Raw genomic sequence first — 17,364 nt, forward strand, 5'->3', positions numbered from 1 at the left:
CAGCTTCGCTCTCTTTAAAACCAGAGGCTGCCTTAGACTGAGGAGAGCATACAGCGAAGCATTTGATCATTTACTGCCTAGCAAGGCATTTGTTTGTCATTTTGCAAACGCTTCCCTTTAAGTAATTGTTCCTGTTTGGGGGAGGGGGGGAGGGGACTTTTCCCTGGTCTTCCCAGCGCTATAAATAATCTCGATGAAGATGCAAGGCTATGACTTTCACAAGATTGGACAATTGATTAAATCTGTGACCCGCAATTGCGGATAATCTTGGAAGGCTATTTAAACAGATGAAGGCCTAAATTGTCTTGCTTGTATGTGAATTAATTTCTCATTCATCATCATTATGGTGTGATTGGTCTATTCAGGCTCTTCAGCCTGCTGGAACGGAGCTGGATTTAAATGACACAATTTAAATGCTCTCCAGCTTTAACGAGGCCAATTGAGCAGCTGCAATAAATACAAATATTTTTCTAAACAGCCTTGTTTTTAAGTAATTAGTTAATGCTTTCATGTGATTTTTAAGGGGCAATCTTTGTCTCTGACATCACGCATTCTTTGCTGCGATAGCAGTTGTGCAAACTATTGGGTGTAGTCACTTTGCTTGTTTGGTGGTTGATCTGTTTAATACCTGTAAATATTCTTCGTGTATGTAAAATTCGGCTATGCCCCAGTCGTGTTCTTTAAATTATTTGAAGGGGTTAAATAGATACGAAGTGACATTTTCTAGGGAACAACCTCATTGAATCAGATGGCAATTGTTTGTCTATGAGATTGGTTTGGAGGTTCAAACATCCTGAAACAGCCACCACTTAACCTCTCATCTTTCATTTAAAAACACACCCACCAGAAAAGTGTTTTAATCTTACATAATAGTGTCGTCTTTAGCCATAGGTGAAAGGTGTTGTATATTGTTAAAGGTCTAATTTAAGAATATGTCCTCTCCCTGCGTTTACTGTGTGTATTTGCTATGGCTGCATGTGTCTAATTTATTTCTCGAGAATTAATGAAAATACGTTTTGTTTGAAAATGAGCTGGCAAAAAAGACTGATGAGTTATGTTGATGGCAAGTGAGGTATTTAGGAGGGAGGGAGAAATGGAGGGACGGGAAACTGCCCTCTATATACGCTAATGTACCTGACGAGTAAATTCAAGCCTCTTTGGAATTTAGAATCCAACATAGTTTTAACTTGATTGTGACGCTGCTGCGACTGGCCTGTTATTGGGTCTCGGCTTGACATATGGTGGCGGCTGTTTTCAGTGGCTAAACTCCGCAGTGAAAATAATGCAATCAGCGGAGCAGGAGAATAATTGAAAACAAAAGACTCCGTCAGATACACCAACATAAGCAAAGAGCTAATGGGCCCACCATGTGTCTTTCTGCAGGTGCGGGAAAGGCATGACATCAGAAGAACCTCTTTCTCACTGATCTAAACCCTGGGGCAGGCAATAGTGCTGGGGCAAGCAGATCCGCTCCAGTTTCATCGTGCAGCTTAAAAACAAAAGTGTAGCCAGTGGGAAAGATAAGACCCAGATTCGATGCTAGCCGGCTACTGGGGCAGAAGGTGGCCCACAAAGATGGCCAGCGCGCAATGAAAAGGGCCGAGGGAGTGGATAGTAAGGGAGCAATTTAATGCACGAGTTACAAACCTGCTCGCTGGGATCATTTAGCCTTAACCCGCTCTCTGGAGCTCATCTTCTTTTATGCAGTTGTTTAAAACGAGCATTATTCCAAACATATGCAATGCAATCAGTTTGGTCACACTTACAAGAACACGCTTTAATAAGGCAATCAATCAAACGCTAACAACCCGGGGACGGCCTGTTGGAGCCGAATTTGGCTGGCTGGAAACTGGAACCTTCTGTGTGGCACATGAGGTACCCGACGGCAACTCTGCTTTGCTACTGACAAGTGGGGCCGGATTCTTTGCTGCAGCTTTTCTGAGGGCAGCGAAGTCAAAGAATGCCCAGAGCTGCCAGACGCTCTCTGCTGCGGGGTTTGGAAGTGGGGGAGGGAGGTTAGTTTGATGTGTCTGGCTGCACCTTAGCAATGCAGGTACCTGACCCCAGTTCGCACCGTCTTCCCTTAGAAACCCTTTCCTCCTACAGGAGCCTGCTCTCAGCCCCATCCTGTCACTGGGGAAACTCCCGTGGATTTAGACGGGCCCGCAGGGAAGCTGGGTACTTTGTCCCCAATCCCTTTCACCCCACCATCTCCCTTTTCCGCCCCCATGGGTGGTAAGGGGCTGTTCCCAACCCGCCGTGGGGACTGGCTTAGAACGTGTTAAAAGAAATCACCCAACATCGCAAGGGGGAAATTTCATTACGAAGTAATGAGTAACCCCCTCCCTAGCAAGATGTATTGTTATGTCTTCAACTTCAATTTCGAAGCAGAAGTGGCTCAATTACCTAGCAAATACAGTCAATTAAAGGCTGCTGATTGGACCCGCGGACGGATCATCGATCTTGGACTTTCCAATATCGTTCCCGACACCTCATTTTCCCTCCCTATTAACTGAAAATACGCCTGGCATCGCCACGACCCGCAGCCTATTTACCTGTCGCAGGCAATCTTTGCCCTATGACCGAGCAGCAGCGAGAGTCACAATCCTCTTTGCTGCAGGATCCTCCAAAAAACCGCGTTGGGAAGACAAGAACTCCCTGCGGGAGGGCTGTGAAGTGGCTAGGGGGTGAGAGATAGGAGTCCATTTCATTTTGATTGCTGGGGGAGATATACACAGTGCCCGTCCCATACTCCCTGACCGCACCTGACCATCGCTCACATACACATACACATGGGATCGCCTACATAAATATGTTGTTGCTTTCTAAACATGGCTGTGTTCCTGAAAGGAGCAATACGCCCGTGAACACCACAGCCTGCTTCCATCCAGAGAAATCTTTGTGCAAGCCAATTTCCCACTGAAGTCAACGAACGATTTGCCATCAGGATGTCTGCATGATCCTACCTAGCTGTGGACAGTTGAAAGAGGTCCTCTTCATGTCCTGTCCCTGTACCCCTTCTGCCAATAGGCCATCTATTCTGGTTGCTACGCTGTGCTGTTATTCATTCATATTTCCCTTCACTTCACTTTTAATGAATTAAATATATGCTGAGAGGCAGGTAGAGCAGCTTCCACCTCCCAAAAAATTAAGTCTTCATTTCTAGATTTGGTTTGGGGAATTTAGTATGTTCCTTTACCACTAGTTGAAACAGCAATCGTCCTATTTATAGTACTTAATAATATTCTAATAATACTTTGGCATACATGAAAGGTCCTTCCATTTTTATTAAAAAAGGAGACTTCTGCTTTAAAATTGGTGGAAGAGATTGGTCCCTAATGATGAGTGTGGAGAGTCCCCCTCCTTAGACCAGTTTTTCCGATAAGCAGTTTTTTATTAAAATGAGAAATCGTTTGGAAGGTATTTGTATCTTTCTTATTTGTCAGCAGTCACTTTAGAAATATGTCCCTCCCCCATTGTCCTGTGGACCCAAAGTCTTAAATGTGACTAAAAACTATACAGAGACATGTGTTAAGAGCAATGTAATGCAAAGTAGATAACTGAAGTGTCAAAATGTCTTTGTTTCTATTCAACATTTATTTTCTCTGGCTGTTGGAAGTGCAAATAGAAGGAACTGCAAGAAAAATAAACGGTAGCAAGCAGTATTCTTAAGTTTTTTTTTTTAAAAAAAGCAAACACAATAAAATATTTGTGATACAGTATTAAAATTTGTCTAGCTTTTTATTGCGACATGGTAACATATGGTAACAGTGAATTCTTTGGGCTATTTAAAGAGAATCAATTAAACATTTTCTGTCTTGAAAGAAACTATTAGCCCCGTCCAATAATTGTGGCTTTAGAATTTCAGTTTGACAGCTGCACTCCACTCAGACAAAAATCCAAGCAAACTAGTGAGTACTATCTTCCACGGCAACATACAAGAAGTGAAAGGACGAAGAAATAAAGAAATCTCCAGGAGGAAAGACTTTGCACACAAAAATGGCGAGAAATTGTGAAATTCACATACAAATGTAGAAAAGGGGGAAAGGAAAGGGAACGAAGGGAAACTAACAAAAAAAGCTACCCCCTTCCAAACAAAACCTAGCACACGCCTCTAACATCCACATCTAGCAAAGGAATAGAAAAGGAATGAACCAATGGGAGAACTAAAGGTGAAATACAAAGGAAGGAAATCGCCTTTGCTCTAATTTGCAGACTAGTGATTGTCTGAAGGAGTTCAGCTCCCTGTCACCTAATCTCTTCCCTTGGCGGCTTGTTAACGTTTGGCACCGGGTCTCTGTTCAGAGAATATTATACATTCGACATTCAAAAAGCCTCCTTACATATACATCACTTGCTAATTTCCTCAGTGTGTGCACATTTCAGCAACTGATAATAGGACATTGTTAGTTAAAGGACAAATAGCTCTGACCCACAAACTGACAGGATCTTTTTTTTCCCCTGCCAGTTTTAGTCTGTCTCTCTTTAAAAATAAAAGTTGGGAGGAAGGAGGAGACGATATATTGGGTTGCTGCTTAAAAAACCGAAAGGTTTATATTACTGAGGCAGGGAGGGAGGTAAAGAATGCAATTAAACCATGAAAGTAAGGTACAGTATGTCACTCTAATTCTTCATGGCAAAAATGGTTTTCTTGATTCTAGATATAACTGGATAACACTGTTGAGATGAAACCCCTTTAGTTAGTGGTTGAACAATCTGGTAAAGCACAAATCTTGACTTTGTATTATGCACAGGAGACATTTTATTATCAGCAATTTTTTTCTTTCAAGTATTTCAGATTTTACTTCTGAGTCACGTATCACGGGGCATAAAGATTTTTGCTGTGGTTTGGAGAAGTTCTGCTTCTTGATAGATTATCTGGCCATAGAAAACAACTCATTTCTATGGTATGGTATAGAAAGTAATGTAGATCAGTTTTTGCCTTCATAGTGCAGAAGGCTAAATTCTTCCTTATGCACATACATCACTAGTGGTTTTCCCCCTTCTTCTTCTTTCCTGTTTTATCTTGGAATGTAAATCCTTCAAAGACTGAGCTATTTTTAGTCTTTCTCCCCAGAGGTGTCCACTTATGGGAGAGAACACGATTAAATAAACATTGTATGCAAGTACTTGAACCTTACGTGAGCCCATGAAAGGGGCATATTATTTCTAAACCTGAGATGAAGATCTATCTTGTTAAAGGTACTTCTTCCCGCTGGTCCATGGATACTGAGGTTGCTTTGCTCAGCACTGAGGGTGTGAAAGTGAGGAAAGAGTCAGTCCTGGTTGTGGCTGAACAGGTAAAGTCTGTTCCGGAAGGTCTCTGTGCCAGTCCATTGGACTGGCTACTATGGCAAGCCAGGCATGAGCAAGGACTGCCTCCAGCACTACTGAGTCCATGAGTTGGGGCAGGGTAAAGAGAAGGGTGTCTGAATGCACAGAGCAGTTCTGGTCTGGGGTAAGGGTGGGAGAGGACCCTAAAGGTGTCCAGGGGTCTCAAAGGGGTACTGAACGGGGTGGCTGCAGAGGCCGAGGTGGCTCCAAGGCCCATGTGGGAGTAGTAAGGAAGGGGCAGGTGGGACGGGAAGGGGTAGGGAAGGTTGCCAGTTGCCGCTGCATGGCTCATCATGTAAGTGTAAAAAGCTGGGTCCGCTGGGTGAGGCCAGGTCATAGCCAAACGCTGCCTCTTGTCCTTCATCCGGCGGTTCTGGAACCACACCTGGGAGAGACAGAGGAGAAAGAGAATGCTCTTAAAGCCTGCGGGGCAGCCAGAAAGGCCAGGCCAGAGGATGAATGGGGACCCAGCCGTTTGCTCCCTCTGCCACACCGCAACACACACACGTCCTGATCCGCGCATGCCTTTTCCACAGGGCTCACACTGTGTGCGAATGTGCCTGAGCTGGGGAAGGAGAGCCACCGCCCTACTTTAACTGCATCGGCTGAACTGGCAAAATAAAAATCTATGGGTCAAATAATGAGCTGTCATCGAGTAAAAAAACTACCATTTGTCCCTGTAAAAGTTGCTATAAATCTAGAGGGAGAGCTCAAGTCGTGGCCTATTCGGCCTATTCCTAAGATTGATTCTTTCTTTCTTTCTTTCTTTCTTTCTTTCTTTCTTTCTTTCTTTCTTTCTTTCACTTCACAGTTGCTCTCTTGCTGCCCTTTCTGTGCCTTTCCCCATACTCCACACAAGCCTACCTCCTGCCTAGAAGCCCTGCCGCCTTCGCAGCATCTTGGAAACGCCACCCGGGCATTTGCTGTTCCCTCTAGTGTTTTATTTCACGCGACAAAAGGTCGAAACGTTTCTTTTCAATGCTTCTGATTTTATGTTCCCGGAGTATGAAGGGCAAGGCTTTCCATTCTGAAATCAGCTGACAGGAGAATTAAAAACACGCAGGGGCTGGGCTGCAGCGACCTCGATTTCCTGATCGTTGGTAACTTTGATTAAAAGCTACCCTCGCGCTGCCTTTCCGAAGAAAATAGTAGGGCGCAGCCCGAAAAGATTGGTTCTCCTGTGAGCGCTTCCCAGCGTTTTTGCGCTAAGACAGCCTGGCCCTGTAGATTTATATCGTGCTAATTGAAAACATGTCCGAGCGGCGTGTACCTTGATGGTGGTTTCTGGCAGATTTAAAGCAGCTGCCAGCTCACATCTCCTGGGCCTGGACACGTAATTCTCCCGGTAGAATTCCTTCTCCAGCCGGGCTATCTGCTCGCGGGTGAAGGCGGTGCGGTAGCGGCGCATCTGATCGCTGGCGCTGCAGGCCAGCGAGCCCTGGGAGCCGCTGCTGCTTCCGCTGCCCTTGGGGGGCTCCCCCCCGCTGCTGGGGCTGCCACCGGCCAAAGCCTCCGAGCACGGCCCTGCACAGTGGAGCCGAGAGCAGAGACACACGCGTGATGCGTGGACAGGAGGGATAGTCCCCGCTGGCCTCCCCATCGATCCCTGCTCCCGCTTCCCCCCTCCCCAACACAGGACGGTATCTACAGCATCCCCTGGTCGCGGGCGCGGCCCGGGGGAAGTTGGGGCACTGACCCACCGCTGCCTGGGCACAGAGGGTGGAGGGCGAGGGGATCCCTCCAGCTCCCTCCCCGGACCGTCCCAGGGGCTCTGCCTGCGAGGCCTCCTTCGTGCGTGGTAGGAACCGCGCTCCTCCGCGCCCGCTTCAATGAAGCTCCGAGCCCTCTCGTGTTTTCTTTTTGCGGGGGTGCGTGTTGGGTCCCCCCCCTCTCGCCCTTCCCCCCCAGGCCATCGGCCCCGCACAGTGCAGCCACCAGAGCCGGCGTCCCCAGCAGCAAAGGGCCTGGACAGGGACCTGCCAGCAGACAGAGCTCGCTTCCTTCCTGGGGAGTGAGGGTGGAGATTTGCGGGGGGCTGCTGCTCCTACTCAATATTCCCGCAGGCTGCGTTAAAATCAAGCCCCTGGGCAAACCGAAGGGGAAATGGCCTTTCCTGTGCCCAGTTTCCCAACGCCCAGCGCCTGAAAGGGAGAGGGGCGATTTTTTTCCTTGGGGAGGGGGGGAAGGAAATTAGAGGGGGTGGGGAGGCAGAAGAAAAAGGCCTGGACGCTGCGCTCGCTTTCAAATGCAACCAGGTCCCATTGTGCCCGAGACCAAAGGCAATTAAACCATTGAGGCCATTTCCGAGCTGGCGCCGCCGGGACAGGGAAGTGACAAGGTAATTTGGACCTTTCGCTGACGTGCCAACGGGACCTACTGCTGCACCTTCGGCCGCCAGGAGCCTGCGGCGATTTTACGGTCTTTAGGGCCGCTTCCGTGCGCATCCAGGCGCATTTCAGCCGGCTCCCTGCCCGCTGTTCCCCAAAGCGTTTGATCTTGGCAAAGCCCGGGGAAGAGTGCTCGCTCCCAGCCCTTGACAAATGCACACAAAGCATTTGGGGGGTGGGGGGCCAGGGCATGGAAAGAGGGGGCTTCCCACTGCAGGCGTAGCCTGGCAGGGGCGCGCATGCGAATAAAGTCCAGCGGCAGGGGAACCTGCAAAGGCCCCGGTGTTTTGGAAGGAGACGATCCGCCGGGCACTGGGCGCCGCTGGGGGTGTAACAGCTGCATTTGCGAGTCCGCAAACCGGTGCATCCAAAGGGAAGGAATTCGGGCGCAAAACACCGCTGCTAAACACCGACCCTCCCCCAGACTGCTGCCTGACACTAGCCACCCCGCTTGGGCGGCGCCCGAGAAGGGAAGGGGCAAGCAAAGGGGGAAGCGGTGGGTACCTTTGCTGGGCTGGTACTCGGCGTTTCCCGTGGCGCAGTCCGGGGTGCAGCTCACCTCGATTTCCTCATAGAAATCCGACTCGGTGTCCGAGCTGCTCTGGTGCCCTTTGCCCGAGAGGGGCTCTGAGGCGAGCTGCTGTCCGGCCGAGAGCAGAGCCGCCGCCGAGCGACTCTCCGGGACCGTCCCTGTCCCTGGCATCGCTTCCCCCTGCTCTTCGCCTCCTCCCCTTTCCCGGGAGGATAAGGAGCCAGATCGGGGGCTCAGGCAACTCCGAGGGATCATCTTGTCCTGTGGCTCTTGAGCTGGGCTCCCCACCGCTTCGGACAAATTAGATACTCTCTTGCCAACCAGAGTGCCAAGTTGACCTCCTTCCAGGAAGAGCACCATCTCCTGTCTGCTCGCCATGGCGGGGCTCGGACCCCAAACCCAATCCAGGGCCCCCACCCCCACCCCGCCTCCCACCCCAAGCCGGTAGGAGCCCGGCGGTGAGACAGGGTGACCTTGTGATGCGAGCGCTACCCTGTGCAGTGCCGGCTCTGGGAGGGATCACCATTGCCCTCTTCTTTCTAAGCTGTCATCCTTAATGGTGCAATCGTCACTCCAGTACCACCGGTGACGCCACGCACTGGCGGATAAATAGCCCCGTCTGCCACGGCAAAGATGAAAGAAGGAGCCGGAGCTCGGGGCGAATGGGGATGCGCCAGGTGTAAGGGCTTGGGATGCAGAGGGAAGTGTGAAAAAGGGATGCATATGGAATTCAGCGGCCAAGAGACCGTGGCGTGCGGGAAGAGCGCCGCGGGGGGGACGCTCGGGTCATTAAGTAACCTTTTGATTTTTTCTTTTTTTTTTTTTTTCCTTTTTGAACCAGAGCTCCCCAGAAGAAGACCCAGAGCTGCACCGCAGACGTGCGAAGAGAGCACTTCCCAGCCCCTTCCTTCGCCGCGTTTCTTATGGCTGGCAGCCCGCTGCCTTGTCGCTGTAAGACTCCTTTGCAAAACCGAGGATCCGGGGAGCCCTTTTAGTCCCCCTCTATCGCCTAAGTAGCCTCGCTCGCTCGCTCCGTTTCAGTGTGTCTCCTTTGGCAGCGGTTTGCTTGGGGCTTTGCTTTTCTCTCAATCTTACCCGGGGGGTGTTTTAAGTATCCGACTTGGCGCTCGTGTAATCGCTGCAACTTCCAATACTATTATTGATGCGATGTTCGTAATTGTAGGTGTCCTAGCCGTCCTCTGCTTAGCACTTAAGCCTTTGCATCTGCTTGTTTCTTCTTCCACAGTTGCCGCTGGCAAGATGATTTGTCTGCGCTTGGGAGGCTTGCCCCCTTGGCAGTAAGATATTGTGGCAAAAACGTCTATTTTTCGCCAGAAGGGAAAACTGCCAGGTAAAGGCGAAAGCAGGTTCAAGAAAACGGGAGTTATCAAACCCACTCCTTACGCAAAAGAGCAGATGCTATGAAATACGAATGGCAGGGGCCACCATTTATACAGTCCTGATAAAAAATAAAGACCGCACTCTAAAGGCAGTAGATATCTGCATATAAGCAGTAGCATTCGAAGTCCCCTACGTGTATTTTTGATATTTACAATGATTAGAGGAAGCAGCTATAATCTATTTTAAAAACATTTACTTATATGTGTAGCATAATGTACATCTATTTCACCATCCATTGTAACGAGGTTGTTTCGTCTTTTCAAAATGTTATTGGCTAGTCATGTTACGGAAAATGTTCACTCAATTACCTTTCCGATCTGGTAGGACATTTACTGGCATATCTGAGGAGGCGTTGTTTTGGTAGGGGAATAGGAAACACGAGGAAAGAAGCACTTTATATTTATTTACAGCCCCGTGAAGAAGGCTTATGATGATGATAGGGAAAACAAACCAGGATTTACAATGCTATCAGTATAGGTTAGAAATCTGTTCCACATATGGGGATAAACATTACTACCTTGCAGCAAGTCAAATAGTGTGATGAGACAGCGACAAAACCACCCTCCATGATCCTAAATACTGTTCTAATTTACGAAATGCACCAGAGTTGCCTCCTGGTGAATGCGTGCTCGCATGCAGTTTTGAGAATCTCCTGGAATGATGAAAACGGGGACTAAAGTCGTATTCTGTTCTCTTCCTTGCAAGGTTAGACAGCCCCTCCTAATGCTGGAAGAGGAATCAAATTACAAGATTGGGCATCGGTGGGAAGGCAGATACTTTCTTCTTCGGAAGCTCCAACAACGTGACACCCAGTCTGACGGTGGTGGATTTTTTTAAGGTTATCATTTTTAACCGTGGCAGTGGGGTACCATCTGGAGAGTGTGGGGAGGAGATTCGCAGCTGGGGATCTGCAATCCGGTTCAATAGAGTCTGTGCCGGAAGTTTATGAATAAATAGTCCCTTAGCTGATATAAAGGAACCAATGGGGTATGAGGGGAAAAATCCAAAACTATGAGAAAGGACAAAAATACAGTTTATCTTGTTCAGTACCACATATATGCAAGTTACTGTCGCGGGGTGGAGGGTGGAGTCCTGAAAGGTGAGGTGCAGATTAAAGTATCTTCAATAAACTGAAATACAAAGCCTGCTGAACTAGTCAATACGGACCAGCCCATATCCCAACCCGAAGGCATGGAAGAGAAGCCCTTGTGCAAATAGGAAGGGCTCGACTGACAGCTGTCTTTGGCTGGTTGGCACTAGGGGATACCTCCAGATCGTGTGAAAAAAATTACCTCTGGAGTGCGTGGAAAATAACACCCGAGAGAGCCATGTCGTATGGGACTGCACTGGGTAACAGTTTACTGTGCTCCAGTTGGTAAAATGATGTTCATGAGGGCTGTTCTCCGACCCTTAGTTATACATATACCCTTAGTGTTGTAAATCACCGAAAACATTGTCTTTATCTGTCTCCCCTCCTAAGGCCCCCTCCCCTCTCATCCCACCCTTCACGTACTTTCTGCCTTCTGAATATCGCGGAAGATCAAACGCAGGCCAAACCAATACAAAGCCAGACTCACACAGTATCCATAATATCCTTATTTGCTCGCACATATGCACCGGGATAAAGGGCCTGGATCTGTCTCTGTTGAAGTCAAAGGAAGTTTTGCTAATGATTTAAATGGGAGCAGGATAAGGCCTTAAAGAGGTGGTCTTTAGTTTCTAAATCCTGCTCGGACTGTCACAATGAACAATCCCCTTTATCTTAACAATTCTGTGGTAGAACCAACCTCTTGTGAAACGAACTCCCACCTGTTCTATTCTCACTTCCTTGCAAACCCCAACCTTCCACTGAAATGAACGGGGAGATTTGAGTGCGCAAGGAATGCAGGATTCCGCTGGCTGTAGTCTGTCTAGTGTTTACCGCAGATCTGTCAAGACTCATTTGAGATTAGTTTTAAGCGGTTTGGAAAGTATATCTCCCACGATTTTGCTGCGTCTTCCAATGAGACCCTAATGGTTTATTCTTAAACCTCCCTCACACACTGTCATGACGCCCCACTCACTTAAGTTCAAAACGTTTAAAACCGATTTATTACATCATGTTTACAGCTTTACTTAATGATATATGGCTGAAGAGGGAGACCAAAGGGATGGCATTCAAAGGGTAATATGTCAAATCACAGTTTACCAATTCTAAAAAGCGCACGAAATGAACAGGATTCTTGTAAGTCCAACAATAAGCCCTGTGTAAACAGTAATGGAAAATGTACACATTACTACTAATGACACATATATAAAACAGAAGATTCCCTTCAAAACAATCTGCTTGGGAAAGCATGTTTGATTAATCCACTTTCCACGTGCAAGTAAATACGGTTTTATTCGCCAGTCAATATGATGTCAAAATAACGTGTTAGTGATATTGTCCAATTTTGTCATCTGAATCTATAATGATTTTTTTATTTCTACAAATTATCCCTCCGCTTTGCCTTTTTAAAAACGCTTTAAAACACATCTCTAAATTAATAACAACTGGAGGAGCTTATACCTAACTCAGGTGAATTACAAAAGCAGAAAGCCTATTTTTAAAATGTCAATGAGTGGTGTTAACAATAATGGAGTAATTATCACGGTTTTATTAAGGCTATTTTTATGACATTGCTAGAGGTGAAAACTTTGGAGAGACGGGAAATAGGGGCTTTTCTCTAACTCTTAGGGTGTGAAGACAAGGTGATACACTAAGAGCAATTGATAGAAAAGCGGGACTAAGAATAAAAAGCATATAAACGGTATGTGTGTATAGGGGCATATGTATTTTCTGTGTTTTGCTTAGCAAGCAGAAAACTAATACCAGCATTTATATGTAAGGCTTACTCCTTTGTTCCTCAGTTTTACCTGACGGATACCGGAAGCGATGCTTTCCTGGCACTTCAAAAGACAACTGAAGATTTCTAACCTGTTTGCTCTAGCAGTAATAAGGTGGGGCCCGATCCGGATCTCATTAAACTTAGCGGGAGTTCCCTCATTTTTATTTCAAATTGAGCTGGATCAAAATCTTTATTTACTCGAGTCAGCAAACTCATACAGTACTGGATTCAACCCTTAAAATACCATTTATGGAGTCGTAATTAAATACATACAGTTTCAATATCTTATAGATAGTATAAACGGACATGCACTGTAACCTAACTGATCTGAAGGTATTTATCCTGTGAAACCAGTTCAAATACCATGCGCTAGATTTTTTTACTCGACTAACATTGATTAGAAGCCAGGTTTCTACGTTTCTGCCTCACTCTTTTCAAGTTTATGCAGAAAGTCGAACTAAAAAACAACATTTTTGTGCATGTTTCAATAACTTTTGTGCAACTGATTATATTTATTTTGCAGGAGCTTCTACTCGTGTATCTTTGTAAAACCACTGTAGAAATGGTGTGATATATGGCATTTATTCACCAGCATTTCTTAAACAAATGGAAACTGGTATCTAGAGAGGGTTTAATGTTGTGTCTGTACCTACTAATTATTGCATTTTACTGAATCAGAATTCCAGGAAGATGTAATCATACTAACATCAGAAATATTTAAGAATGCGATTAACAAATAGTCTATTATTTTACTTTAAAAATGCCTTTTACTTTGTTTTGACTAAATTCTCCTGCAGAGTTTAAACATTGTCTTTTCTCTTTGAATTTCCCCCTTTGCAGAACAGAACAAACGGATCCCTACGTGGAATTAATTAGGAAGGGGAAAAGTGCTAGATATGTTTCACGATTCTTTTTTGTTAAAATCAGGGTCACGTTTTATTAAAACGACTGTTCCCAAAAAGTGGCGATGAGCATCACAATGTAGCAGTGTTCTGATCCGCAAAATGTGGTGAAAGTGAGTAACTGATCCAGAGACTTTTATGTCTAGATAGAATATTTCATTCTGCGCGGATAATGCACCACGACATAAAAGCTTCCAGAAATGTTCATGCTGATCGTACCATACTCTCATGCATAGTTTCCATATCTTCACGTAAGGTCTACAAGGCGTCATATTTTGTGAATGAACGGCTCCTCTGCTTTTTCCAACGGTGAACAGACTGGGGGGAAAATCGTTTGACGCCAGGCACATACAATGTAGGTTGTATTTCTTGTGATAGGGCTGCACATGGATTAGGTTTGTGGCCTCATCGTTTTCGGTGCTTTGGAGTGAGGGTATCAGAATGTGGCCCGCTGAAATCAACGTCAAATTTCTAAAGTGACTACAATAGGATCAAATCGGCCCCTTTGGCCCCAACACCTGCTATGGGATTTGTGGGCTCCATCCTTAACCCTTTATTCACGCGATTTAAGCCCAAGTGAAGATTCCTATGTAAATCAGTAACAAGGAATGCCGGCTGGGGTCATTCTGCCTAGGTCCTGCAGGGAGGAGCAGTCTGTAGCCAAATGCTTCAAGCCAGCACACCTGGACTCAAGCTAGAGCCGTATCCGCTACTGAAGTTCCCAGTCATGGGGCACATTCCTGCTCTAGATTTCAGTGAAGGGGAGTTTAGCCTTTGATTTGGAAAGGAGCAGGCTCGGACCCGCTCTGTACACCCTGCTGTGAGCCTGGGGGAAGTTGTTATCCGGGCCATGTGATCTGAGGTGTCACCACGCAAAATGTTATTAAAAACCTGCTACCGTTAAAGTAATCCCGGGAACTATTTCCGGTTATGCACTACAGTTCGTGTATCCCTCTCAGACATGCACTCCGCCTCCCTCTCCCGCCTCCCCCCAAAAAAGGGGGGGGGGACGAAAACGCACACACGACATTCAGACACATATTTAAGGAGATCAGTTTGGACTCTAGGGAGCCACTAATGCCCTCGGTATCATGCATTTGTGAAAACATGATCATATTTCTGTCTTCCATATCCTAGTCCCAGCGGGATTGTTGCATAGGTTGCATCCAGCCTGATTATTTTGAATACGGGTGTTTGAGGAGTTCCTGTCATTTCATCCCAGCGCCTAGCGTGCATCGATAAGGAGAAAGGCAAACATAGGCTATACAGCTATAACATTCCTGGGAAAGTATGTGGCCTTTTCTGCTTCCTTAGAGTACTGGCAGCCTTCCCTCCTGGTTGATGGGAAGGGGCTGCGAATGCCAAAACAACCCCAGTCATTGGCACTTGTGCAAAGCTGAGTGAGTGTAAAACGCTGCTGGAGCAAAAATGGTAGAATTGGACACCAATTTGGGACAGGTGCAGGGCAGAGGAGAAACAACCCGCGCGCCTGCTTATAAAAAGCGACTAGCCAGGTAAATCTCCTGACACAGGCTGTGCTTTTTCAAGAGCATGCTGTGTTCCGCATCTTCTCACTCTGGGATTAAGAGCGATCTTAATCGTATAGATACCAATGAAAAGAACCAGTTCTGTCACGGCCGTGTGAATTGTCTCAAGAACAGAAATCTGCGGGTTAATACAAGCCAGATCATTCAGAGTACCCAGTTCTTACCCAGAGAAACAACCCCTGGATTTGAATGAGAGAGGACTGCAATACTTGACCTTCTACATGTTATTTCGTAATTTTAAAAAATAGGCTCAATATCACAGGCGGAAGAATTTGCCCAAAGTCATTCCTAGTGCATTTTTAAAGAAAAATAGCCAATTTTTATTTAGAAATTGTCATTGATGGAGAACAATATTCTTGTTGTATCTTTTTATTCCATTTCCTAAGCCTTTGCATAGTGAGATGGACAAAGGAGCTGGAGGGCATGCATAAAATACTGGAGGGGTACGTCTACACTACGGGACAAGGTCAATTAAGATCCGCAACTTCAGCCAATTAATTGCATAGCTGAAGTCTAATTAAATAGCTTAACTCCACTTTTGGTGTTATCCACATTGCAGGAAGTCAAAGGGGCTACATTTACACTGAAAGGTTTTCTTGAAAAAATGGCGGTTTTTTTTGTGCAAAAACCTGTGGAGCATCCACACCTCTAATGTGCTTTTGCGCAAGTAAAACAGCAGTAAAACAGCATAACAGAGGGCTTTTACTGGTGTAGGTAAACCTCATTCTACAAGGCATAACTCCCTTTTGCGCTACAGCTATTGTGCAAGCAACTGTCTAGGAAGGAGCATGGTGGAAAGGGATCTAGGGGTCATAGTGGACCACAAGTTGAATATGAGTCAACAGTGTGATGCTGTTGCAAAAAAAGCAAATATGATTCTAGGTTGTATCAACAGGTGTGTTGTAAGCAAAACTCGTGAAGTCATTCTGCCGCTCTACTCTGCACTAGTTAGGCCTCAGCTGGAGTACTGTGTCCAGTTCTGGGCGCCACATTTCAAGAAAGATGTGGAGAAATTGGAAAGGGTACAGAGAAGAGCGACAAGAATGATTAAAGGTCTAGAGAACATGGCCTATGAAGCCAGGCTTCATGAACTGGGCTTGTTTAGTTTGGAAAAAAGAAGATTAAGGGGGGACATGATAGCGGTTTTCAAATATCTAAAAGGGTGTCACAAGGAGGAAGGAGAAAATTTGTTCCTCTTGGTTTCTGAGGACAGGACAAGGAGTAATGGGCTTAAAGTGCAGCAGGGGAGGTTTAGATTGGACATTAGGAAAAAGTCCTAACTGTCAGGGTGGTCAAATATTGGAATAAATTGCCAAGGGAGGTGGTGGAATCTCCCTCTCTGGAGATATTTAAGAACAGGTTAGATAGACATCTGTCATGGTGTAGACGGAGCTTGGTCCTGCCTTGAGGGCGGGGGGCTGGACTCGATGACCTCTCGAGGTCCCTTCCAGTCCTATTATTCTATGATTCTATGAAAAAGGCAAATGTGGATGCTCCCAAGGGGTTTCTCATGCTGTCTTCTTGCGCCCCCCTCTGCTGATGGACTGCAGACCTGTCAGGAGCCAGCTAGTCCACCCTGTGCCTGCGCTGGGGAGAGTCGGTGGCCACACAGGCGGCTGCTTGCAGTGCTGGACCCTGCCTTGCTTTGCCTGAAGTGCTTTTCCTGCTGCGAGAAGCCGAGGGACGCCCTGTAGCTTGCTAAGGGAGGAAGAGAAGGTATGCTGCCCTTACAGGACATTCAGAGGCGGGGTCCAGCCCACGTGGGCTCCATTCTGTGAATGGCAATCAGAGCTTTCTTGCACAAGAGCATCCATGCAGTGTGGACGCTCTCTTACACAAAAGCACATCACTTTGGCGATGCTCTTTGAGGTGTGCATGTGCTCTTTGCGCAAGAAGTTTTTGCACAAAATCTCTTGTGCAAAAGGCTTCTTGCACAAGAAGCCTGCAGTGCAGACATAGCCTTAGAGTATGTGGACACTGCAAGGCTATTTTGGGATACCAAAGGTATCCCGAAATAGATAACACTTGTCTATACAAGTTGCCCATTATTTTGAAATATTTTGCATGAGGGATAAGGGATGGCTTAAAATAGTGCTTTATTTTGTAATTTGGCACTGTGTAGACATGCCAAATTTTGAAATAGCCTATTTTGAAATAAAATCAAAATAAGGTACTCAGTGGCTGTGTCTACATTGGCACCCCTTTCCGGAAAAGGGATGCTAATGAGACCAGTCGGAATTGCAAATGCCGCGGGGGATTTAAATATCCCCTGCGGCATTTGCATGAACTTGAAAGTAGGAATAAGGGATCTTCCAGAAAAGGGCTTATTTTCCGCAAGATCCCGTCTAGACTGGCGCTTTTCTCAGGCAAAACCCCAAGCCGGAAAAAAGCGGC

General features: G+C 46.4%; 1 protein-coding gene and 1 long non-coding RNA gene across 4 annotated transcripts; one reads left to right on the forward strand and one right to left on the reverse strand.

Annotated features, from left to right (window-relative positions):
• Positions 1–3,722: 3,722 nt before the first annotated feature.
• Positions 3,723–8,730, reverse strand: EVX1 (even-skipped homeobox 1). Its single transcript, XM_006138399.4, has 3 exons — positions 8,226–8,730; positions 6,605–6,858; positions 3,723–5,719 (listed from the first exon to the last, which is right to left on the reverse strand). Exons 1-3 carry the CDS (start codon positions 8,629–8,631, stop codon positions 5,189–5,191), a joined length of 1,191 nt encoding a protein of 396 aa, XP_006138461.1. The 5' UTR covers positions 8,632–8,730; the 3' UTR covers positions 3,723–5,188.
• On the forward strand, positions 7,496–14,492 carry LOC102462650 (uncharacterized). 3 transcript variants are annotated; one of them, XR_333072.3, is made up of 6 exons: positions 7,496–7,672; positions 9,095–9,204; positions 9,500–9,604; positions 10,360–10,474; positions 12,544–12,633; positions 13,362–14,492. It is a non-coding gene; the product is annotated as an uncharacterized LOC102462650 (long non-coding RNA). The 3 variants fall into 3 exon arrangements; XR_001369272.2 differs by having other exon boundaries at positions 7,497–7,672; positions 10,360–10,492; XR_012901978.1 differs by lacking the exon at positions 7,496–7,672 and adding an exon at positions 8,767–8,932 and having other exon boundaries at positions 10,360–10,492.
• Positions 14,493–17,364: the final 2,872 nt, after the last annotated feature.

This window comes from Pelodiscus sinensis, chromosome 2, assembly GCF_049634645.1.
Source record: "Pelodiscus sinensis isolate JC-2024 chromosome 2, ASM4963464v1, whole genome shotgun sequence".
NCBI classification, from domain to species: domain Eukaryota; kingdom Metazoa; phylum Chordata; order Testudines; family Trionychidae; genus Pelodiscus; species Pelodiscus sinensis.